Genomic DNA, 24,489 nt, shown 5'->3' with positions numbered 1-24,489 from the left:
ACCCAATGGTTTCAAACTGCTCAAGTCACCAAGTGATGCTATTTTCACATAACACAAAAAGAAACCGAATTCAATTACTTGGTGAGAGAGAGGATTCAAATGTAATCCCAGCTCTGTGTTTTAAGCACCAGACTGTCTCAGCCTCTACACGGGAAAATTAAAACCCAGGAAACAGAGTCTTCCTGGTCCTTGTCAGAACAGTCTTTAATGAGTCTTAGCCCTTTTTTCCCCAGAGTTGACAGACTAAAGATGTTAATTTTCTGCTCACACAGTCATGTTATCCAGAAATATAAGTGCTGTTTGTAAAAATTTTCCATTTCTATACATTTATTCCCCATCTCAGGTATATCCCAAAATGCAGGTTCACTTGGCTCACTCAGACTCAGCAAATGTAACAACTTCACAACTCCACTACAATCCTGAAAAATAATTTCTGGTCAAGCCAGCAGTGGAAATAACAGCTGGCAAACTCTGTGCAGCATCACAAGGCTTCCTGCAGGTTTAAGGACAATGGTCAGGAGATGGTGCTGCACAGAGGGGCAGTGCCCAACCCACCCCAGGGCTGTGCCCAGCAGGGTGGGGGGCCCACGACCACCTTTCAGCCACTCTGGGCACCTTACAGAGCAAAACTTTAATCCCACACCATGGGGATGAGAACAGATCGAAAGCTTTTCTAGGTCACCAATTTAAACATAGAGAAGATTTAAAACTCAAAATATAATTGATCTTGTGTCAAATAGGTTTGAGAGAGTCCTCAAGAAAACAGTGAGCTCCCTGTGATGGTACCAGCTGGAACCTGCAGCAGGTGAGTGGCTGACCCTGAGGAAGTTCTCCCCTCATCCTAGGTGAGTGCACCAGGAATCAGGAGCAGAGGACACTGAGGCACAGAAAACCCATGTAACTGTACTAAAAGGAAATTTTTATTCCTTATTGTTGGTTCCAAAAGGAGCAACATTGAATACTTCAGGTACTAACCCAAGAATTACTTATTCTCTCCACACCTTCTGCTCTTAAAAGCTTCTTCAGTAGCTTCTGCTTCCACAGCTGTACTGATGTAACAGAATCCCTCCTGGAAAGCTGTATTTAGACCAAAAAAAAAAACCCAGATATGGATCAGAAGACAAAAATGAGCAGAGACTCTGCTGGGCTATTTTTGTGCGCACACAAATAATAAATCTTGGGTTAAATAAGGAGAGTGAAGGGAAAAAGAATCTGGAAGAGCTGTCCAGGCAACTCCAAAGACACACCATTCTCCAGAGAGACCCCACCAAATCCGATGGCAGCATGTGTCTGTCACCACCAGCATGTGTAAGGGACATGACAACATGGATAAACATATCAAGTCAAGTTACAGATGCACAGAAGACAGACATCAGCACAGAGATATGAACAGACAGCATGAAGCACAAAAACAAGGTGCTTTGCAGTACAAGCATCCTAAATTATTGGTTGTTTAAATGCAGTAGGGAAAAAAAAATATCTCTTGAGGCAGTTTTGTTTAAATTTTGAGGCAAACCAGAATCTCTGCTGGGAGAGTTGCTTCCAGGGCTAGGGAATGTATGTCTTCCCAAGTCCTCCAATACTTTGTTTTAAGGATATAATTAGGGCAAAGAGAGGAGGAATTCAGAACTCGAAGGGAACGAGGGAGACCAACTCAGATGTGTCATAATCGCAGTTTTCACATAAGCACTACAACTTTTTTGAGTGTATGGGAAGGTTTCTGAGATGAGAGGCTAAATTTGGTGTGCTTTGAGTTCTGAAGAGAATTTCAGCCAAAAAAAAATCTCCCAAGGAACTCCAAGAGCTGAGCTTCCAGAAGATACAGTGGTACTTATTTTATGTATTCCCCTAATGAAACATTTCAGATACTTTATGTTTTATGATCAGCAAATATGTACCTTGCTAGGAAAACTAACAATGTCCACCCTTCCAACAGGGACATCTCAATATGCAAAGTGCTAAATACTGTGTACAATCATACAGTAGGTAAAAATTGGGACATGTTTAAGGCTTGAACATAAAATCGACATATATAGAGAAAGAGAGAGACACACACTGACAATATTTTTAATTTGAATGTTTTAAAAGCTAGAAATAAGTGCTGTGTTTGCTTTCAGCCTAAATTCCATATTACATTCTTCATATACAAAGCCATTATTATTAATCACTTTTAAGCTGAAATATCCCTATCACTAATTATTCTTGCATTACTAACAAAACAAAAACATTACCTGAAATTCTGGCATTCACATTTTCAATATTAAACTTCAGGGTTCAATATAATTAAAGGCTCTTGCTTTTACATTTTTCTTCCCCTAAGTTCCCACCAATTAAACTTTATCGTCTAAAATAGTCCTTGTCACAAGGAATTGGTTCCCAAAATGTGCAGTTTCTCTTCCCTCTTTGAAATCTCACATCTCCTTAAAGTTCATCCCTCTGGTACAGAAGAGGAAGTATTGTTACCATACTTTGGAAACTTTGGTACATTCTTTCCTTTTCAGAATAAAGCTCAAATTTATCAATTTATCCCGATTAAAGTGTTTTAAAGAATGATGCTTTACCCAGAAACAGAATATAAACTTATCCTTGTTAAAAGGAGAATACAGGCAGACACCAGAAGACCATTTTCCCTAGAGCCATACACCCACAGTCCTTGTGGATCCATCTGCTGAAAAAGAGTTTGTTGAGAGGCCTGCGAGCCAGGACAGGGTCCCTTATGGCTTGAAGAAATCCCAGTTTATCCCAAAGAATCTACAAATCCCCGTTTTCCTGAGACACGGAGCTCCTTCACCTGGGTCTCCTCCTAATTAAAGCATCAGACAGGACTGGGTTCTCTCACAGCTGCCTACATCCAAACAGCTGTACCTCTGTTTTGATTCAGGATCATTATCTCAATGGTTGTGCTGTTCCTACCTGGGAAGGGGAAGCCAGAGGAACAGGTCTTGCACAAAGGGACAGACCTGCCTATCAATTCCAGTACATTAGACAGGCCAGCAGGCTTGGGAGCAGAGCACAAATAGCCTCTCTTCAACAAGAAGGAACAAAACTAGAATTAGAGCCTTAAGAAAATAATTTAGTTGACTGGATATTGTACCATCCTGGGGGGCTTTTTTGTTTTGTTTAAATAACTGATATCAAATAAATAACAGTACCTTTTTTGGTAGCATCAATAAGCACAAAAACCTTCCCAGAGCAGATTCTACCCTGCTGAAAGCATTTAGAAAAACAGCAGGGTACTTTCTAAACACATGGTACCTGGGGTGAGAGAGAAGAATAGGCAGAGAACTGATGCAAGCAGACAGCTGCCATGCACTCAGAAACAGAATGAATCCCCCTTTTCATTTGTTCCCACACAGGCCTTGAAACAATCCCCCCAAATGAGAAATAGAGGCTATAGGGGAGGAAGGAAATCTTTTCAGAGCAGCAAATGCCAAAAGAAAGAGGGGTGGGTATCAAAAGAGTGTAAAAGAATTTGAGGGAAGAGATGGATAAAGAAACGAGAAAGGTGGAAATGGTAGAAAAGAAAGCAAAAGCATGCAGGAGAGGAGGGTAAGGCAGACAAGGCAGATTTCAGGGGCTGTTTTGTTCTTCAAAAGCTGTCAACACGTTTACAATGTGCTTTCTTATCCCTCTCCTTATTTACTGGGCCGTGCTCAAAGGAGCAGGAAAGGAATCACACAGGAGCAGCTGAAGATTCACTTGGACACAGAACAGAGGTGCCCTAAGAGAAAGGAAACTGCTTAGTGATCCGTGCACAACAAACCATGATGGGGATGTTACAGGCCCAGGGACTCAAAAGAGAGAGGGCTGGGAGGAAACCTGCAGAGAACAGCCTCTTCCTGCAGAGATCACACTCACAGGCAGCACAGACACAGGAGCAGAGCAAGTCAGACTGCACGGGGATACAGCTGCACATTAAAATAAATAAATAAATAAATAAATAAATAAAAAATAATAATAAAAAAAAAAATCTATGTTCACAGCAGAAGCTTATCCCTGAATTCTTCAAAGGAAGAGCCCAAAGGATTTGGGCAGAGAGTAAAATTTTTCAAAGTATCTGTTGTAATTTACAGTCTAAACCCAGTGCCTGAAGCTCAGGAGCTCAGTGACTTAAATATCCCATGACTGAGGCTGTGCTGGAACAGCCCATCCTGTGTCACGTTTCTGGCAGGTACCACAGCTTGCCTGATGCATACTCACTCATTAAAGTGCAGAATGGGATCACACCTCAGCCTACAGATTTCTAAACATTGTCAAGGTTAAAATGGTATTTAGAGGCTGTGTAGGTACCTGCAGCTTCTCTTTTTTTTTTTAATATCAGCTGTTTCAGTTTCTACATTTGTGCAAGAGCAAGCCTGGAGATTAAAGCCTTAAAAAAAAAAAAAAAAAAAAAAAAACAAAAAAACCCCAAACAAACAAACAAAAAAACCCCCCCCAAAAAAAACAAACCAAAAAAACCAAACCAAACAAAAAAAAAAAAAAAAAAAAACCAAAAAAAACCAAAAAACAACAACTTACCCTCTGTTATGCAGACTTTTTACTCCTACGAGACAGGAAGCAGAGAGGCAGAGAGGCATCCTCACAAGGTACACACCTTGCAGAACGTTATTTATGTACTTCAACACCTCCCTTGCCACCTATAATTACTTGGACAGGTCTAACAGCTACATACAGTTCTCTCAGGAATCCTGTGCCCAAAACCACATCACCAAATGCTAAGGACATAAAAGGCATTCTTGGTCAAAAGCAACGTTTTGTGGCATCCAACCTTCATCAGACCATAATTGTTGCTTCCATTTTAAAAAGCAGAGCCATAATAAGGGAAACCCATCAGTACAACATAAATCACCTTTCCTGGAAGAAAACACTTGAAGACTTTGATAAAAAGCTTGCTCTGGATGATGAATATATTGAAAGAACAATCTCTGTTGTTTTTCATCCAGACTAGATGCATCCTCTGACTAAAGAGCACATAAAGAGCTCACTCACACACTCTCTCAGGAGCCATGGAGCTACAAATCAGCCCAGTGTGTATTATTAATGACAAGTTATCAGAAGATCTAGGACAACAGCCAGGCAGGAGTTTCACTCTGCTGTGATTCTGTGGAGAAAATGAACCATTTGCCAGGTCAGATCCCACAGTTTCCCTTGCTCCTGTCTCCACTGTGCACAGATTTGTGATAAGCCATTTTGTCACAGCAGCCAGGAGGAGCCCTGCCCTAGAGGCCTTACAACTGAGCTTTGCGTAAAAGACAAAGGTAACCACATAGGGAGACACTGGGTAGAGGCATGAAAATTTCAAACATTGTACAAAAAAAGGCAAAGTGAATTTTATTTTGGTAGCAGTTAAATGTTATTAGAAGACTTCAGGAGCACCCATATTGGCAGTTGTTAGAGCTGCAGTAGAAGCCTCACAGATTCAATTTTCTGAGTGGTTACAGCTGTACCACCTAAATCCTTGGGTCCTGATTTATTCATGGCATTAGGAATGCAAAATGCAAGCAGAGGGAAGTAGGCCAACAAAAGAATAGAAAGCAGGGATACAGAGGAACCAGTTTCTTCATTCCAGCTGAAAACAGGTTGAAATTATTAACTCTTTCAGAGCAAGCTGTCTCTGAAAGGGCAGTAGACTGGTGCATAAAGATGCACAAATGAGTCTCCCACCACAAAAAAAAATGATGAACAGAAATACAAAGCAAACATGGGTTCAGAAGAAGAATTTGGATTAACTCTAGCCCAAGGCATTTGGATTTTCAGAGACATAATGCTCACTGTGTCTGACAGGGAGGAGTTAATGGCTTTGGTTGTTTGAACTGGGGACCAGATGTTCAGCTGGTGCAACTCAACACAGATCCATTAGAAACTGGTAGAGCTGTGGCTGCTTGCCCCAGACAGGGCTCTGGCCCAATACTTTGAAATCCTATTTAATACCCACTCAGAGATTTTCCCAAAGGGAGAGGCCTCACTTTTTGAACTCAGCTAAAAAGCTACTAGCAATGCTACAGGATGCACTTAAACTGAAATGGCCACTGCCATGGCCTGTTTATGATATTACAAAACTCCTAAATCAAGAGCGTGTAGAAGCCTTGTGACAAATAACACCCCAGCACAGTTGTTTCTGCTACAATTTCATAGTGTCCACCTACCTCATAATGGGCAGTAACAGGCATAAGAGGTAAATCACTCATTTGGCACTTACCAGGAAATGGATGGGTCTTGACTAGTCCATTTTAGTCCTCAGAGCAGCTGTGGTCAGCCAAGTCTTTGAGCACATGCTTTTAACAGAAAATGGTCTGCAAAATTGGCTGAGATGATTCAAATGCAAAGAGCAAGCAGGGAAGAAAAGATAAGAAAATAGAAAAGGTACAGTAGCACATTCCTCCCTAAAAGGGCCATTCTTCCACTCAAGTGCAATGCTACTCAGATAGTTAGAGGGAAGAAAGAGAAGAAAAACGTTCAAATGTCAAAAAAGACAAAAGTTACCACAGCATGAAGAGACTAAAATCATCTCTAGTGCCCAATAATACCAGGCACGTTTTTGCTGCATGAGATGGATCTTAAACAGGCATCTTGTCCAAAAAAAAAAAAAAAAAACCAAACGAACCAACCAACAACAACAAAAAAAAAAAAAAAAAAACAAAAAAAAAAACAAAACAAAACAAAACAAAAAAAAACAAAAAAAAAAAAAAAAAACAAACAAAAAAAAACCAAAAAAAAACCAAAAAAAACCAAAAAAAAACCCAAAAAAACCCACCAAAAAACACCCCAAACACCTGACAATAAAATCAAGTAATTGGACCTGTTGCTGTAGTTCTGCACCTCCAAGTGCCCAGCCTGTGTACTTGAATGTCAAAACTGTGCAGTCTGCTTGAATACTTTCACAACACAGGGTATAATAAAGACCTGTGATGCTGCAAGTCTTCCATAATGTGATTCTGTGTTTCCTCAACCAAACACCAGTCCCAAGGGAAAACTGATCTCAGGGACCAGTAACTGTAACACATTCAGTATATCCTAAAGGATTCTGGTATAAGCTCTTTTAAATACATCACACACTCTCTTAAGAGCCTGGGCATCTTTCAAAAGTGAAATGAAGCCTCTGGTAGCACCTCCAGTCTGACAGGAATGCACCTTCCACAAACTCCAAACAGCACCCAGCCGACAGGAAGCCTTGTCTCCGTGGCTATTGCTTCTTTGAGATGTTCTGCACCTGCTCCTTTCCCCACTGAACGAGGCTGCCATGCACAGAATCACTCCAGCCTTGTTCCTGCACAGAATCCCAGTGTGGAAGTACAAGTCTGGTCAGCATCTGAAAACACCTGCATGGTGTTAGGACAAAAGCCAAGGGTTAGGTGTCCTTACGGACTGCAGTACACAGCCTTTGCAGCACAAGAGGAAATAACATTACCAACATCTTTTTGAAGGTAGCTTCACAGAAAAATTATAAAACTCGTTATATGTTAGGGCCACATCTTGAAACATATCCACTCGAGAGGGAATTTTTAATATGTGGAGTTTCTCCTGTTGGAAAAATATAATCAGAGTTTTGAAGATCTGTTTCTCTTGACAAAACTCAGCAAGCAGAACTTATACTACTTGGGATAACACAGATGAATGAGAAGGGCAATCCTTTAGACATATTAACCAGAGATACTTGAGCTAAGAACTGTGGTACTCGACCAGTCTGATTTTGAGGGGGATGAAGAAAGCAAACATCTTGAGTGGCTCCAGAGTGACTCTCAGAACTGATTTCTTTACTGAATCAAGTACAGATTCACAATGCAAAATTCAGTAAAATCTAACCCAACTCTCAAGTGGTTACAACCTTGTTTTACAGCAGAAAAATAAAGTTCATCCAAATTTCGGAAACCTCATCTTCTACTCAGACTTAAAATGAAATGACCGGAGAAGATAAATTTTGAAAAAGTTCTCAAAATGATACATTAGAAATATTTTACAGAATATAAATTATACATACGTACGCAAATAACATACAACACCTACAGAGCTAAAAAACACAAAAAGGAAAGCTACATTTGCACTTATCAATATAGAAAACAGTGAACTGGTGGCAACATTGTATAAGTGCTCAAATCAACAATTCATCAACTGAACAGCAAGCTGCACTGAAACATCATTATAACCAAAGTTATAAGCATAAAAACTGTTCTATAAGCCTCAAAATGAACTTTCAGGAAGGCCAGCTTGGCCAAGACACACACAGCACCCCTGAAAAGCTGATTAAGTTGTTTCTCATTACCTTCTGCTGAGGAAGGCAAAGCAGGTCGGGGTCAACATTACTTATAAATGAAGCACCACTGCTCACTGCAGTTTTGAGATGGAAAATGTTTGTTTCTCAATCAAAACAGATACTCCAACAGAGAAACACTAGGGTGAAAAAGGTGGATGTTACATAACAGAGCTCACCAGCTTCAGACCAGAGAAGTTTAGCAGGGACAAGAGGGGGTTCAGTGTTAGGGAATCAAGCCAGTGTCAACATCTGTATCTTCACCTTCTTAAGAGAGATGTCAGTACAAAAGTGCAGGTAAGAGTAATTGCTCTGTTTCTCTCCTCTGAGGAAGGAAGAATTAGCAACAGTCCTTTAGAATCTGCTAGTCTGCTCCAGATGACAGAAGAATTCCAGTGAGTCACAGGGTTATGCTTCCTCATTCTCTGCTTTGCTGCGAGAGGCCTGGGAAACACGACTGATGCTGCTCTCAATAAAGACCTTCAGCCCCTCCAAACCTTGGCTGTAGAGATATTCCAGATACCAGTCCCACTTCTTCCCCTAGAAACCAGAAAGAAGAGTCAGATGTGCAGAACAAAGCTTTACCTTTTTTAAGCCAGTTTGAAAAAGTCTGCAAAATCTGCCTTCCTGTGGGACAACATCCAGATGTAGTGTGACATCTGTAAATATCCAGAGGGGTACAGGGTCCCCTCCAGCTCCCAAATGCCCACAATTATATAATACGCATTCTTAGACTGAATCATGACCTTTCTTTAATACTGAAGGTTTTTATAAGTCACAGTTCTAGAAAGAGAAAAGTCTATTGGATCAACAGGGAATATGTCAGGAACTAAATGAACATGGATATGAAAGCCTGCCTTCCATCACTAATGGTGATTCCTCCAGATCAGATTTCAAGTACACCGTGACATAGGAAAGGAAACCAACTCCCACTGTATTTGCTCAGTGAATGACTCCTGTTCAAATCTGTAACAAAGCTACACATCTGTCTCAGAAATATAATATGAAGCAGAATTTGTATTATCAATGAACTTGAAGTGCATCAAGAATGTAACTTTCTGGAGCCTGCAGAGAACAATAAACAGCCCTGACCTGACACTGCACTGGCTCACGGAGGAAATACATAAAATCTCAAATCACTAGTCTCAGATGTTGATGTCCTCTTGTTTGACCCTGTTAAGAAACTGAATCAAAGCCTTTCTCCTTCCAAAATTTTTCTAGCATTTGTGAGTTTGGTAAATATTATAACCTCATCCTCTTCAACATAGCTACTGAAAATTGTCTGCTTTATTTACTAAAACAAGAAATCTTACCTTAATTAATTTGAAGTTGAAGGTGGTATCATCAGGACAAATCTTAAGGAAAGGGAACAAAACAATATCAAGTCAGATAAAAATTATGTCCAGGGTTGTTGATTCTCTGCCTAGTCCTCTCCTAAATCAGGAATTGCAGGCATGCAAAAAAATTCAGAGATTTATAATCCTGCTTCAGAGGGGGCTTCCAGCATCATACCCTGTGCATAAGTGGCAAGGTAACATCTGGACCCTCTTGCCCTGTGCTACAGCATTACAGGACAGCAACAGGGAATATTCACAGGAATCTTTACCATTGTCTCTCTACAGTGTGAAAGTTTCCCTTTCTAAACATCAGAAACTCACAACAATGAGAAAGAGCAAAAGGAGAGAACTGACACTGAGATCAGTGTTTGTGCTCCCCCAGTGCTGCAGAGCAGTGCCCTCTGGCGCTCAGCACTGCTGAGGAAAACGTATCCCTGCACCTCCACATAATTTTCTCTTGCCTTAAAACACATTTGTCATAGCTGCTAAGTAAAATTTCTCCTAGTTCTACAATAGGAATAGAATGCAAGAACTCCATGATTATAGGAAGCCTCAGAACAAAAATTATGTGGACAAAAGATATGAGATATATACAACTTCTCTCCTTGATCTAACAAAAGCAAAATAGCTTCCTTGAGCAAAGACAAAATCTGAATTTAATCAGCAGCAAGACACAAACTAGCTTGATTCAGGACAATGAGCACATAAAGGCAAATCTGTCAAGTATTCCGAACCAGAATTCTTTGCTTCAGCTTCTCAGGTGCCCCTTGCTGCATTCCAGGAGTCACACCTACGCTTGCCTCGAGCCTGCCAGCATTTCTCACAACAAACCGGCATCTTTGTGCAGCCCTTGGACAGCCTACAAAACCTGGTTTCTTGTAGCAGCACACATCTTGGGACAGTAACAGCTCTGGCAAACTACTCCCTCCACACTCCAGCAGCTGCACTGAGTACATGATGGCCCCCACAGTTCAAAAGAACTCCTGGCAGAACTCACACCAAGTCAAGACAAGACAGGTCCATGTTATCTTCCCTCTGTTATCTGATACCAGGTCTGTTATCTTCCCTTGAAGCAGCTACTTGTACTTCTATTTTAATAAGCCAAAAAAGCTACCACAAGAGCCAGAAAACACTGCTAACAAATTCTCGCATGAACAGCTATATATAATTTAACATGGTATTTCTTGACTTTTCTAAAGTTTAAATATTTAGATTACACTGTCTATTTTGTGGAGAAGAATGCACCTTTGGAAAGCTTTTACTAAAGTGCCATTTATTTCATTAATTAGCTATTTTAGTTCTATCTCAAAATTGCCATAAGTACAAATTCACATCTAAAACTGCTACATTCACACATTCAACTGCTTTCATAGCACACAAAGAAAGACTTCAAATTGTGCCATAAATCTGACAAACACAGAATACCACAGCAGCTTTTGAAAGCTCAGTTGCCTCTACCAGTCAGCCAGGACACAGACACACCTCTCCAGAGAAACAATCGAGACAGAACATCTGGTGCCATGAAAGATTCAAATCTTGGCCCACACAATTACCTGCTGCAAGAATTGAACAGAGTAGCCCATCATGGCTGGATGATAGACAATGTTAAAGCTGTTTTTTAATTCCTTCACTGCAGTTTTACTCAGCAGTTTATCATCCATACAAAGCCCTTGAGGATGAGTATCCTTTTGGAATGCACTGGATGTCCACAGACAGCCCACCATAGCTATTATGTACTGGTTGTACTCTTGGTATGTCTGGCTACTGAACTTGAACTGCAGTATTTTCTGAGGACGGAAAAAGAAAAAATGGTAAGTAACATCCTCAAAGCAGCTGTGTGCTCCCTCCAATCCTTAAAAGACGGCCATTAGGACACCTTCCCTCCATTCAACCAATTCCTTGCTAAAGTCTGTTCTAGCAGGTAACAGATGTGTCTACAATACCTTTTTACTCAGCTCATTTTTTTTTGCAGCCACCAAGTTGGTTCGATACCTGCAAAAAAAAAAAAAAAAAAGAGAAAGAGGCACATAAATTTTGACTACATGCCTATGCTGAAAAAAGCTGGAGTAATGTATCAAGAAAACTTATTTCCACCACGAGAAAGATCAAACTTCATTGGTGAAAGAGAGAAAGACATGAAAAGAATTCAAAGGGACTTTATCACTTGGCAGAGTAGGGACATATCTAATAATATTAGTCTCTTAAATGATTCACACATGACCAGTTTGCCTGGGACAGTCACCTTCATAAATGCAACACACGAGAATGGACATCCAGCCTTAAAATCAGCAGAGAAATGCAGTGTGTTTTTAAGATGGGAGACTTTAATTCACTAAGCAAAGAAACAGAAGCCACTGGAAGTAATGCAACTTGACATTTGTTCTATATAATAAGCACTAGCTCCTCTTATTTCCTAGAGACCTTCCTGTCATGTTAATTACCCTGCAGATTCCTTAGAGAAAAAGCCACATGGAGAGCCCTGCACCAGCTGTCAGCTATTGGCCGCTCTTCTCCTCAGATGCAGCCACTGGAACTAACAAGGCCAAGAAGTGCCGCCTTAGTGGTGAATCCTGCAAAGCAATATACAGTGCTGTCTTTGGCCTTGCCAGCAGCACAAGGCAGTCCCAAATTCCTGGAGTTTGAAGGTGGAAGAAGTGCTTCCTACTCAGCACATGACAGGATTTGTAAGGAAAAACTCAAGTATAGTAGCCAAAGGACAGGGGTGAAAAGTCGTATAGTTACTACTGTTAATTCCAACTGGCTGACTTTAGTTCTGTCAAAACAATAGGGGAACTTCCTTCACATATCAAATATATGGAAATGATACCAGGAAAAAAGTCAGAATCCTGCTATTTTGGATAACAGACTGAAAAGATAGGAGTAGGAACTACAGCTATAAAATCCTTTATCATGAAAGCTAGACACAAGTGGAATTTTTACTTTTGCCTTGCACAGGAAGAAGCAGATCCCAGGTATTTACAACGAAGTCATTTCATTTCCAAAAGACTGAAAGAGAAGACGAGGAGTCCCTGCAGTCTACACCTGTTGTAGTACCTGTACATAATGTAGCAGAGCTGATTCAAGTTAACAGAATCCATGCTGAGCAGTGCTGGGTAGAAAACCCCAGGAGGAGGCATTATCAGCAAAGGCAGGTTGTACTTCAGGTACATGTCACACACCTGCAGGAATGAAGCACATCCAGGCTGATTATTACTACCAAAGTAATGATTATTACAAACTCCCAAGGAGGTAAGAGCAACAGAGAGCACAACACTGAATTCCAGCCAGATCCATCAACTTCATCCAGAAGGGAAGGCCAGGGCGTCTTATGCAAGTGTTCTTACCCATTAGTTTAGTGCATTTTTAATGGACAATTCAGTTACAAATAGATCCCAGAATCCCAGAACTATGATTGTTTTTTCAACTACTCCCAATCTAAATTGTAGGAGCTGTTATTACAGCATGGCTGGAGTTCACATTAAGCACAACTACAGAGGACATCAGGAAGCTGGAGAATACTTAAGGCTATTTGATGCTGTTTAGTTTGCCTACAGCACAAACTAGGAAAAAACTCCACATTTTTAAGGAAACATTTAAAGAAAAAATAACAAGATCTGTTGTTTGAAATTGAACTAATCATTGTTCTTTTCCTTAAGTCAGCATTAAATAAAGCATTTTATGGCCTACTGTTACTTCTCCTTCCTAAGTTCACCTTTGAATTAAAAGCAACCACTTTCTAGCAGAGTATTTAGTTCTGCCTACAGATTCAACAACAGCAGCTTTCACCTGTAGATCTACCAAGTATTTGCAATATTCTGGCATTTAATCACAACGTTCTGTAAACTAGAATGAGGAAGATTCAAACAAAATGCAAACTGACTTATAAGAATTTCAAAAGAAAGACAAAATGACTGGGATACACACCGTCCCATAGAAATCCAGAATGAAGTACAGCAAGAAGGTGGAATTGTTTTCCAGATGCAGTGCAGCAGTAGAGATCCATCCCACAAAGCGAACCAGTCCAGCCACCACGTTCACTAGTCCAGAGAGGGTGCTGTTCCTGCAGCAAAGACATGGCAGAATATTACAGATGCCTCTTTGCAAAAAGAAACATGGAAAATAGCAAAATACAATTGAAGTTTATGCTTTTGCCCTATCAAATACTCAACAGACACTTGTTCTTCAATACAGCCAGTAACACATTGTTATCAGCACCATTATAAACACCCAGCTGTCAGTGTTATGAGGATTTTGAATTCTGGATGCTTCAATTTCCAGTCTCAGCAGAAATACTTCTTAAGACAAAGAACAGGCCTGACAAGGTACCTTACAATGTAGCAGAATCATAACAGCATTATTTACTTTCTGGTTGGTTTTTATGCTGGATATTAGGGCTAGACTACAGATCTAAATACACTGGCCAGCAATGCACAGAACATGGCTTGCATTCTCTAAAGACAAACTTACGAAGAAGACAACTCCGAATCCACTTGAATCATGTTGCAATTTAACCAGTTCTGCAACAGCTCTTTCAGGCTTTCAATAACACTGCACTGCAAAAAGCAAAAAACAATCGGGTTGATGACAATTTATGCAAGCAAATAGTTCCCAACAAAGAATGCCTTGAGAATTGGCATATCCAAGGAAAGGTACCAGGAGCTTCTCAGGAGCAGTGGCATAGTTGCATGACTCCTAGAACTGAATGTATGTGTTGTATATAGCCTTTCCTGGAGAATGCGAATTTCAAGTAGTGAAAAAACTGCAATAAAACAGTTTTAACAAATAGCTAAAACGACAATAAAACAAATGAACTACTGTGTTGTGTGCTATCAGTTATTTTTATCCCCAGTGTCCCAGCTTAATTCCAGTCAAAAAAGGAAGATATCTTAAAGACATCGATTTCCCAAAGAAGTTAAACTGTAATTACATATTTTATCCTGTTTAGGCACAGACTTCTCAAAAAGATGTTTCCTATACAATCCCTCAGACTGCTACACCTAACACAAGTACAGATACCAGTATCAACTAGAAGTAAACAGCTATTTTATTCACTTAAATTACCTTAAAGTAAATAGATGATGTGAAGAAGAGCTGTGCCAGGGGATCATAGAGATATGACTTAATGTCTGAAAAAAAAAGAGAATGCATATGATATCAGTGCACAAATTCTATGCCCCGAGATATCCCTGCTGTCCAAGCTCACTCAAAGGATCTGCAGTACATACCAGAGGCACTGTTGAGGGGGATCCAACTCATGAGTTTGAGGATTTGTGAGCGACAGCAGAAGCCATCCCAGAGAGGAAGGGTCTTATACAGGAACTCTTCACAGGCAGGAAATCCCTCCTGCAAAGCAGAAGAGAAAGTGTCCAAAAATTCATCTGACTGCAACGTGCCACGATCACATCGCCCTGGAGAAAGTAAGAGGCTTACACCTCCTTCCTGTCATACTTGCCAGGACATTCAAATTGTCATTCTTAGATTACTTTCCTTGCAGAAAACAAAGCCATTTCCAGAATATTGACTTGTCATAGGTAAAGGTATTTTTATCACTTGAGTCACTGTCTCAGAAATACTACAGGAAAAAGATAAGTACCAAAAGTTCTTTAAGAGAAGACTTTGTGAAACCCTTAACTTCCACAAAACATGCACTTACCTGCAAGAAACATTCTGACTTGTAGACAGTTTCCAGGAAGCTCTTGAATTCTTCTTCACATGTGTTATCAACCATAGACCAGGTGCATTCTGAACAGGAGAGAACACTGTACTTGAATATGAGCACAGCAAGAACAAGCACAATGAGAAACCAAATTCAGTTCTCCTCCAGTAGCTGTGTTAACACTAAATCTGAATAGCAAAGTACCATTACTGAAAAGTGAAAAGCCTCAGACATCCTACCTACCTTCCTGGAGCATCTGGCCCATCCAATAGTAGAGCCTCAGGTAAATAGATTCATCTTTCACACAATTCATGTAGTGAAGCAATAATGGGTTTGTTAGCACTGAACCCATCTGGGAAGGAAACTGCGAGAAAAAAAAGAAAATAAAGAATTATCCAATATTTACACCAATAAACTGCCAGAGAATCTCATGTCCAATCTTTTTACAAGCAACAAGACCATTCCCAGGACTCATCCACCATCCTCAGTTAGGACTAGATGCTCTGTTAGAACTAGGTAGCCCACACACTATGCACATACAAACAAGCATAGAGGAACATCCTTTGATCTCCCAAAACATTCACCAAGACCTTCCTGAAACTCACCTCTAGATGATGGATATTTTGTAGGAGCTGAGGGAAGGTCTGCAGCTGCTCCACTGGAAAAGACCTGTTTGTACTGTACAAACAAACATGGCTCTTTTGCCTGTCCTCTTCTACATAATTTGTGTTTCTACTGCTTGCAGGTATAACCAGCTGGGCATTCCATTTCTGTAGAACAGAAACACAAATGACTCAGCTTCCAAAGCAATTTGTTGTACTCATGAACAGTATTCCCAGAAAGACTCAGTTTTACAATAAAGGTATCCAGGCTTTCATTATAATTGATTGTTGCATTTCTCTATAATTATTTCCCTCTTTCCAGTGCCAAAATAAAGCCAGACTCCCATTATTTGCCAATATTCTTACTGAAAATCACTACTTGGCACATTCTAGGGTGTGCCTTAGGCCCATAACATACCCTTTTTCGTGACTGAGGTTGAGATGTGCCTAAAAACACAGCCTGGGACATGGGAGAGGGTCCCTGGTTTCTCTGCCTTACTGCAGTGATTGCTGCTTTCCATGGACCCTCTGGATTCTTGAAGAAAGTCTGGAAACAGAAATCAGACACCAATGCAAGAAGCCAAACTAAAACAAAGCAACAGAAAGATCAGTTTCTGTTCTGATAAACATCACCACAATCACGTAGAGACACTCTACTTGACAGATTTTCACAGCACAGAACTCTCATCACTCCTCAGTTTCATCACGTTTGGTCTACAATTCAACAATTGGGCTTTTATTTCCTTTGGAAACAACATCCCCTTTTCAGAAGGGATCTCCAACACTTCTATTTTATGATCTTAATTCAAACCAATCATTAATTCACAGATTAAATCTCAAGTATACATTAAAATTAAACATAACTGCACAATCATACCTTGGTCAATAGAAAAATTTCCTGAATTCAGCATCAGTGACACTCACATAATAGAACAATGCCATGAGTAACCAAATACTCAAATTAATGCAGATATTACTACAGAAATCTGGAAAAGCTAACACCTTTTTTGCACAAAATTTCTTTGACATCTCAATGCCAATCAGTCTTTAAATTCTAATCAAGTTCCAAACCATCACAAAAGTATTCAGATTAGCTCAGACCTAGTTAATCAAGCTTTTAGTAAACAACACAGTGTGTTCATAAAGACAGTTGAAGAAATATTTGGGATCTAGTTGCTAGTAATTTCCTGCACTTCTGTGCATGCTAAAAATGTAAATTCTCCAACAGATGACTGCGCAACACAATGTAAAGTATAAATTCAGAGAACAAAATAAATACACAAGCAGATTGAAATAAAACAGATTTTATTTTATAGAAACTCAACTTGCCTGCATATAAATTAAATGTCTGTTCTAAAAAACCAACAAAAATCTCAAACTTTTAAGTCTATCCCTCTGAAAGGAATTTGTTGCACAATTTAGGTCTCACCAGCTGCTGTTTTCTCTTATAATAGCTGGTTCTGCTCCATGTTTCTACTTGTCAAAGGGCTGAGCACACACACAGGCCTCTCTAAAAGGGGAGTCATTTTTTGCTGTTCCTTGCAGCTCTGACAAATCAGTTTCCTACATTTTTACCTGGTTTCTTCTCTCTCCTATGACACAGACTTTCCAAGTGCAGAGCTATTTACTGACTTACATAGTCACTTATACTTGAGAATGGCAACGATTAGAACAATGTCTTGACAAATTAGACAGTTTGTTTCCTGCAGAACTTAATATTGTGTGAAACAAGTCAAACCCAGCAGGAACACCAAAAGAAGGATTAAAGTAATCCTCATAAAATAAAGGTAGATGCCATTCCTTACCAAATAATCTCATTATACTGAAGAGGAAACAAAACACAAGGCAAGGAACTCTCATCTAAATCTGATTTTACTCAGTGAAAAGAGGAAATAGAAATAATCTTAATTAAGCAGTAAATCTGCTATAGCTTAAATAGAAAGCTCCATACAAATACTGTAGTAAATCCTGGTTTCGAATTGACTAAATCTAATTCCTTACCTTCATTTTCCCAGGAAGGGTTATGGTCACCTGTTCTGGGCAGAAAACTTTGTAAAGTGATAGCAGAGCTTGCAGATGAGACTGCATTCCCTGTCAAGTAACAAAACAAGAGGGAAAACATGTGGGGTGTGTTTTTAATATAGAAACGGAATGCTGTATTTTAGAAACAAAAAACCTCAGTGATCAGTAAAAGCTAAATTTCTAGAGCATCTAGAGCAGATGAACAACTGAAAATGACAAGAAACTGGGTCAAGGAAATAACTATAGGAAGAGGACTGAAGATCTTTCTGTAGTCATAACTGATAAAAAGGAATTTAACAATCAAAGTGTTAAAAAAATAGTCTTCTGCTGTCTAAAAACCATGTTCTTATAGCAATGGCTTTTTCTTTAAAAAAAGGGAGCAAGATTCTCTACAATCTTACATTTTTTCAGTCATTTTTGGTACCATTTGAAAAGGAAAATGAACAGGAAAATTAAGGACTGTAATAGATAAATGAAGCTGCCCCTTGCTTCAGAGAGTTCACCATACTTGGTCACAAAACATTGAGCTTTGCATATATGTGCTCACAAAACACACATGAAAAACTATGGATGCACGTGCAAGAGAGAAACTTTGATGCTACAAAGACTAAAACCTACAATTGCAAGTGCAGCCATTCTTCTCCACTCCATAAGGACATTAGTCTTACAAAGTGCATTATTAACCATATATACAAGATCTGAAATAAACTCACCATTTTTGCTTGGAGGTCAAGGAGCATCCTAATCCGAAAAGGCTTGACTGGAAATTGAATTTAGAATATAGAGGATTTTAAAAATACAGTATCAGGCATTTAAACAAAAGTTACATAAGTAACATTTTATTATAAAAATCATGACAAAGCAAGCAGAACTAATAATTCTTATTTCTAGGGTAACAGAGAGGTTCCCAATTCAGCAAGTGTTACACAAAGTTTTGCCTGAACTACCACTAATTCTTCCTTGTATTAAAAGCACAATATTGGCTTATCATTGTATCAGCTGCATTGGAAGAAAAGGCAGTACCAGCAAACAGAATCAGAAATAAAATGGTATTTCAGCTCACACAGGTAAGACTCACCATTTTCTTTCCTGGTCAGCAGGTAGAGCAGGTGGCAGACGTAGGGGCACTGCAAAGCAAAGGTAGCCATGAGCTCTCCTGCTGCTGCAGACACACAGCCAGGACACACACAAAGAAGCACAAAAGAAACCCCATATATCAACTTCATTTAAAACTTCATTTGCACTGTGAGCAGTCCTGTCAGTAACCAAGCTATTTAATTAACTGGGATTATTTCTTCTGGAACATGGTCTAGAAATTACAAGAGTCAGCAGTAAAAGTACAGTTACATTTTCAAAATGAAAGGCATCTTTGAACCAGTATACTTTTTTAGAGCTTTTAAATACAGTTGAGGCTTTAAAGTGTCTTAGATTACTTTCAAGCCAACTCTGGTGCACTTTCAAACTGACCCATCATGTCTGAAAAAGCTATTTTAAACATTAAGAACTTAAATCCAGTTTTACGGAAAGGTTATAACTAAAGTTAATCTAAAACCATTAAAAAGGTTAGAAGAAATATAACTCAGAACTTTGGAAATTTGTTTTAACCATAAAATACCCTAAACTGAAAGAATATTAACAATTTCATACCTAACATGACTGCCAAGATCATCTTAGTATGTACTGAATCCAAACACTTCAAAATTCCTCGATTTTACAGTTACCATATGGCAGAAATTGCCTGAATTCTTGTTCTCTTTTAAGCTACATTTCAAATTAATTAAGTAGAACAGCAATTAGTTTCTCACCTTAAATAAACACTGCTCTACATTTTTTTTTCTTTTTGCCCAAGGTATACAAGTCAGTTTCTGCCCAGGAGCAGGAGACTTTATGTGCTGTGTCTGACAATCCCAGTGACCGCTGTTACTCTTGGGAATTTAGACAGAATAAATGGTCACATTCTCTGTGATAGCAATTCTTGGAAACATGTTTAAACAGACAAACCACAGCAATCTTACACTACTTGCCCGTTTATGGATCTAAATGACCCAGCAATCTTATAACGCAAAGAGAAAACAAAAAAGGAAATCCAGCCATCAGAAAATTGTCTCTAACCAACACCTACTCCCAACTAATTCTAGCATTAATACGCATACTACTAATGAATATTTAGGTTTATTTTGTCAATTCCATATGCTCTTCAGCTCTCCTTACCATCTTCTCATCTTGCAGGAAGGAGAAGAAGAAACCATAGATGGCATGAAGTTGTTCCTTCTGATCAATGAAGTCAAACACTGTGATCAACCACTTTAAAAAAAGCAGCTGCGGACGGGAAAAAAAAAAAACCACATTATATTAAGTGATGGGTAAAAGCAAGGCAGAGGAATCAGAAGCCAGCTCGAGAGACACAATCAGTAAGGATACACACCATTCTCAAGGATAACCAGAGAGCTACAGACAACGAGTTCAGGGGTAATTCAGATGAAGAAAGTCTGCCAAAGAACTGGCCCCAATGGGGTTTTGTTTTCCATAACGATGGGACCCTATTTGTTTATCAGCGGTGATAGAGAGAGGGAATCCAATAAATGGGACACATGTGGGCTCAGCCTGGAGAAAGGAGACTCAGGGGGGACCTTCTCACTCTTTACAACTACCTGAAAGAAGGGTGAAGTGAGGCAGGGGCCAGTCTCTTCTCCCAAGTACAAAAGTGACAGGTCAAAAAAAACCAAGCAACAAATTCTGCCAGAGAGGTTGAGACTGGGTAACGGGAGAAATTTCATCACTGAAAGGGTTGTCAAGCACTGGAACAGACTACCCAGGGAAGTAGCTGAATCACCATCTCTGGAAGGATTTAAAAGACGTGCAGCTGTGACTCTTGGGGACATGGTTGGCTTGGCAGTGTTAGGTTAATGGTTGGATTCTGTGGCCTAAATCTTTTCCAATCTAAATGATTCTATCACTTAAACCTTTGAGCAGACCATGTGAACATAAAAAAAGACTCTTTTCCTAGCATTAAGTCATGTTGTCACAACCAAAGTGCACATAACCTAAGGGATACCTCACTGAAATTAAAGGATGCCTCACACAGCAGAAGTATTTCACAGAAATGTTGGTGGAGACACCACTCCTGAGGAGTTCAAAGATACAAGGCAAGCAGGAACCAAATCTCCACTGACACTTTTAATGTGTTTCTTGGTTCCTATTGCCATTCCAACAATGGGGCATCTTTGCCATTCTTGGTAAATGGCACTATCTTGTGTAAGACCTTGTACATTAAAACCTCAGGATTTTTGGTTCCTCAAAAAAACCTGTTCTTGCAGAAGCAGTAACTACTGTAAAGACTTACTAAGTTACCTGGATGTTGCCTGAGCACTTGCTGACACAGAGCCAAGACACAGCTGTAACCACAGAATTTTCTGGTATCACCGAGGCAGGAATCAGGCTCTTCAATAAACGAGTATTCACTGTATCAGCTGAAAAAAAAACAATTTCAAATAAGATGGTGCTCATGTACCAGGTTCTCCAATATTGTTTTGCAGCTTAGATCAAAATTCCCTCTGGACAAAATTCGTTTAGAGCTTCCTTGCGCAAAGTAACAGTGGATAAGAATTTAGTAAGGACTTAGCTATACCCCAAAATGATGAAAACTAATTCATTCCAGCTTAACAAAAGAAAATGGAGACTACACCAAAGCATGCCAGAAAAATTAATTTTATACTGCAGTACCATAAACACATTATCTCAGTAGGTTTGATTAGAGGGGAAAGGCACATTCACACAAGATACACCAGCAGTATAGAAATGCTGTACCAAATTTGCCACTGAGTGCCACGTTCAGCAGTATCTCAAACCCTTCAGGGGGCAGCCCTTGTTTCAGGGAAGTGCTTTCCACAGCATCCAAGTGTTTCTGCAGAAGAGTGTTCTTCTTCAGTGCAACACAGTCTTGAACTAGGAAAAGCAAATAGGACAAGCACAGGATGAAACAACTTCTGAACAAAAATTAACTTAAAGCTCCTCTGAACTGTCCCTGCACGTACTCCTTTTCTTGACATAGTAACAACGCAGAAAAACTTTTAAGACATGAAAGAAACATTACATAGCTCAGGGGTTAAAGAGGGAAAACAGAAGCAAAATTATCCTAAAATTATTAATATTTAGTAAGAAATACGTAGAGACTTCTTACATGAGCACGTAGTGACAGGACAAGGGGAATGGCTTCAAACTGAAGGAGGTTTAGATGGGATATTGGGATAAAATTGTTTACTGTGAGGGTGGTAAGGCCCTGGCACAGGTTGCCCAGAGAAGCTATGGCTGTCCCATCCCTGGAAGTGTTCAAGGCCAGGCTGGATTGGGCCCTGAGTAACTTGATCTACTGGAGAGTGCCCATGGCAGGTGGTTTGGTCCTTCCAATCCAAGCCATTCTATGTTATTTCTTTTTTTACGTAGTAGTAACACAAAACTTCTAAGGCATCAAAGAAATAATATACAGCTCAGGAATCAAAGAGAGAAAACAGATATAAATTAGATTTTTTTAAAATTAAGAATGTAGTTATTATCTTCTCAATCCTAGATAGCCACTCTAAAAATGCTCTTACCTTTCTCCAAGTAGCTCAGAGCTTGCTCTAGAGACCCTTCCTGGCTATCGTATTTCTGATCATTAGCAGATTGATGATTCTGCAAACTTTTTTCAGAGTCAATTCCCCCTCCTTTTCTCCACGCAGAGAGATCAGTTTGGCTTTTATGGCGAACGTGCAGAGACTGCTTTGGGGTTCTGGAACTCCACCTTCGCTTCATCTTTTCAGACACCCAACTGAGACTGGAGAATTTTACTCATTTGTCATGTGAGAACCAATCTTCCATTAGGCACGAAAAGAGATCAGCTGAGTAATATCAGAGAGCTGGTACCCTGCAAGGAAAGGAAACATTTATTTTTCTGACAAGCAGATTTTAGAGGCATCCTGCATAACACAAGAGTAAATTCAGAAGAAATGGTTTAGAGCTGACTGCTCCCCAAAAGATCAGACAAGATCCTCAACGATGCACAGGCAACAATCTATCAAAACTCTCATCTTACACTAAAAAAGAAAAAAAATTCCCAAGTAAAAATTAACACAGGTTCCTTTCAAGTTAAACATTATCTGATACAATCTTATACAGCATTTTGATTAAAACATCAACATAACCAGAAACTTAACAAAACACAAACAAGTTTTCTTCTGAGTTAATTTTATACATTATTTTCCTTACTTGTATTGCATATGCCAATACAATCAGTCAACAAGTTATGATTCTCCGCAAGGTTACGTACAGGTATTAGACGATCATAATAACATTTTGCTTCTTATTTCACAAAAATTAGATTCTTCTGTAGCCTTCCTGCTAACTACCTTGGATAGGAAAAATTATGAAATTTTGGTAAACTTCCAAGTGAGGCACAAGAGCTACCAACAGTGCCAAACTGCACAGCTCCATGTGAAACGCAAATACAAAAAGTGGCATTTTTTCCTTAATATGCTGGAGAGATCAATTTTTTTATTCACAAAATAAGAAATTTTGCTACAACTTCCTGGACTAGGTAGAGTGTGCACCCCTGTCCCTGGATTGCTGGAACCTGTATTTCCGGACACAATAAAACAGAATGACTTTCAATACTCCCTCTGCACCTCTCACTTCCTTGCAAGATTAGAATCATCACTATTTCCTTACAGGTTTGTTTGTCACTTTCCTGTGCAGCAAAGCTCGGTGACCACGCTCTGGAGCACAGCAACACCTTTCTCTTAGCTCCCTCAGCGCCTTCTCTAAATGTGTTTTGTTTTCTTCCGTCCTGCAGGAGTTCTACCAGAAAGGTTTGGTGAAGAAGAGAGCAGCTGGAAGGGCAATTCTGGCTGACTGCGAGCCCACCTCTGCGCAGCCCCTCGTTGCCAACACGAGGAGTGTGGCACCAGCACTCCTCACCCTCCTCCCTACACATCCCTTTCCCCTGCAGCCTCCACCGCAACTCCCCCAGGGCCACCCGGAGCATCCCGAGGGGACGGAGGGGGTGAGGCCTTGCCGGCCCAGTCCAGCATGGCGGCCCCAAAGCCTCTCGGCCCGAGTGGGGAGCCAGGCCGGGGGAGAGGGGGAGTCACTGACGGCCCCGTCCCACGGCCACTGACCATTCCCGGACAACTGACCCTCCCTGATCACCGACCCCCGCTGCCATGACCACTGACCCACCCGCTGCTCTGGACACTCATCATCCCACAACCACTAACCGCCCCTCAGCTCGGGGCACTGACCGTTCCAGGGCAACTAACGCTCCTACTGCCCCAAGCACTGATCACCCATTCCCATAGACACTGACCCCCCAGTACCACCACCCAGCAGCTCCAACCGTCCCTGCGTTCAAATCCGGCCGCCACCGCCCCACACATGCGCACTGACAGCCACCGCCCCACACATGCGCACTGAGAACAACCACCCGGCATACGCACACTGAGAAGAGCCATCCCGCACATGCGCAGTGAGACCACCGTCCTGCACATGCGCACTGACCGCCGCTGCCTCGGGCGGGTTCCCGCCCGTTCCGCACGGGCTGCGCATGCGCAGCGTCTCCACCTAGGTCAGGCTGGAATGACGGGAACGCCT

At 40.4% G+C, this 24,489-nt stretch overlaps 2 protein-coding genes across 3 annotated transcripts in view; both read right to left on the bottom strand.

The window, feature by feature from the left end:
* DRP2 (dystrophin related protein 2) overlaps nucleotides 1-2,332 on the bottom strand; it is a 33,200-nt gene extending 30,868 nt beyond the window's left edge. Inside the window, exons 1-2 of the mRNA XM_088173317.1 lie at nucleotides 2,232-2,332; nucleotides 976-1,077 (exon numbers count right to left, since the gene is read on the bottom strand). The gene's annotated coding sequence lies outside the window, so the exon portion shown is untranslated. The remainder of the gene's footprint in view (nucleotides 1-975; nucleotides 1,078-2,231) is intronic.
* A 5,401-nt stretch (nucleotides 2,333-7,733) lies between these two features.
* On the bottom strand, nucleotides 7,734-24,295 carry CENPI (centromere protein I). Of its 2 annotated transcripts, XM_088172933.1 has the most exons (22): nucleotides 24,206-24,279; nucleotides 23,569-23,697; nucleotides 22,458-22,768; nucleotides 21,673-21,810; nucleotides 21,217-21,335; nucleotides 20,077-20,184; nucleotides 18,944-18,992; nucleotides 18,579-18,625; nucleotides 17,845-17,934; nucleotides 16,262-16,390; nucleotides 15,847-16,011; nucleotides 15,485-15,605; nucleotides 15,239-15,327; nucleotides 14,811-14,928; nucleotides 14,647-14,711; nucleotides 14,053-14,138; nucleotides 13,510-13,645; nucleotides 12,640-12,764; nucleotides 11,529-11,577; nucleotides 11,139-11,372; nucleotides 9,562-9,603; nucleotides 7,734-8,788 (listed from the first exon to the last, which is right to left on the bottom strand). In XM_088172933.1, the coding sequence occupies exons 3-22, from the start codon at nucleotides 22,654-22,656 to the stop codon at nucleotides 8,657-8,659; spliced, it is 2,241 nt and encodes a 746-aa protein (XP_088029059.1). In that variant the 5' UTR covers nucleotides 22,657-22,768; nucleotides 23,569-23,697; nucleotides 24,206-24,279; the 3' UTR covers nucleotides 7,734-8,656. The 2 variants fall into 2 exon arrangements, with proteins under 2 accessions (XP_088029059.1, XP_088029060.1); XM_088172934.1 differs by lacking the exon at nucleotides 23,569-23,697 and having other exon boundaries at nucleotides 24,206-24,295.
* Between the last annotated feature and the right edge of the window lie 194 nt (nucleotides 24,296-24,489).

The sequence above is a fragment of the Sturnus vulgaris genome, chromosome 14 (assembly GCF_052056855.1).
Source record: "Sturnus vulgaris isolate bStuVul1 chromosome 14, bStuVul1.hap1, whole genome shotgun sequence".
Classification (NCBI taxonomy): Eukaryota; Metazoa; Chordata; class Aves; order Passeriformes; family Sturnidae; genus Sturnus; species Sturnus vulgaris.
Note: the sequence above shows the minus strand (reverse complement) of the source record. Positions and strands in the feature narration are given on the sequence as shown.

Coding starts and splice junctions, on each gene's coding strand:
- CENPI (XM_088172934.1), bottom strand. CDS start 22,656: ATGAAGCGAAGGTGGAGTTCCAGAACCCCAAAGCAGTCTCTGCACGTT. Junction 21,336..21,672: donor GGCACTCAGTGGCAAATTTG/GTACAGCATTTC, acceptor TTTTTTTTTCAG/CTGATACAGTGAATACTCGT. Junction 11,373..11,528: donor AAAATGAGCTGAGTAAAAAG/GTATTGTAGACA, acceptor TTCCGTCCTCAG/AAAATACTGCAGTTCAAGTT.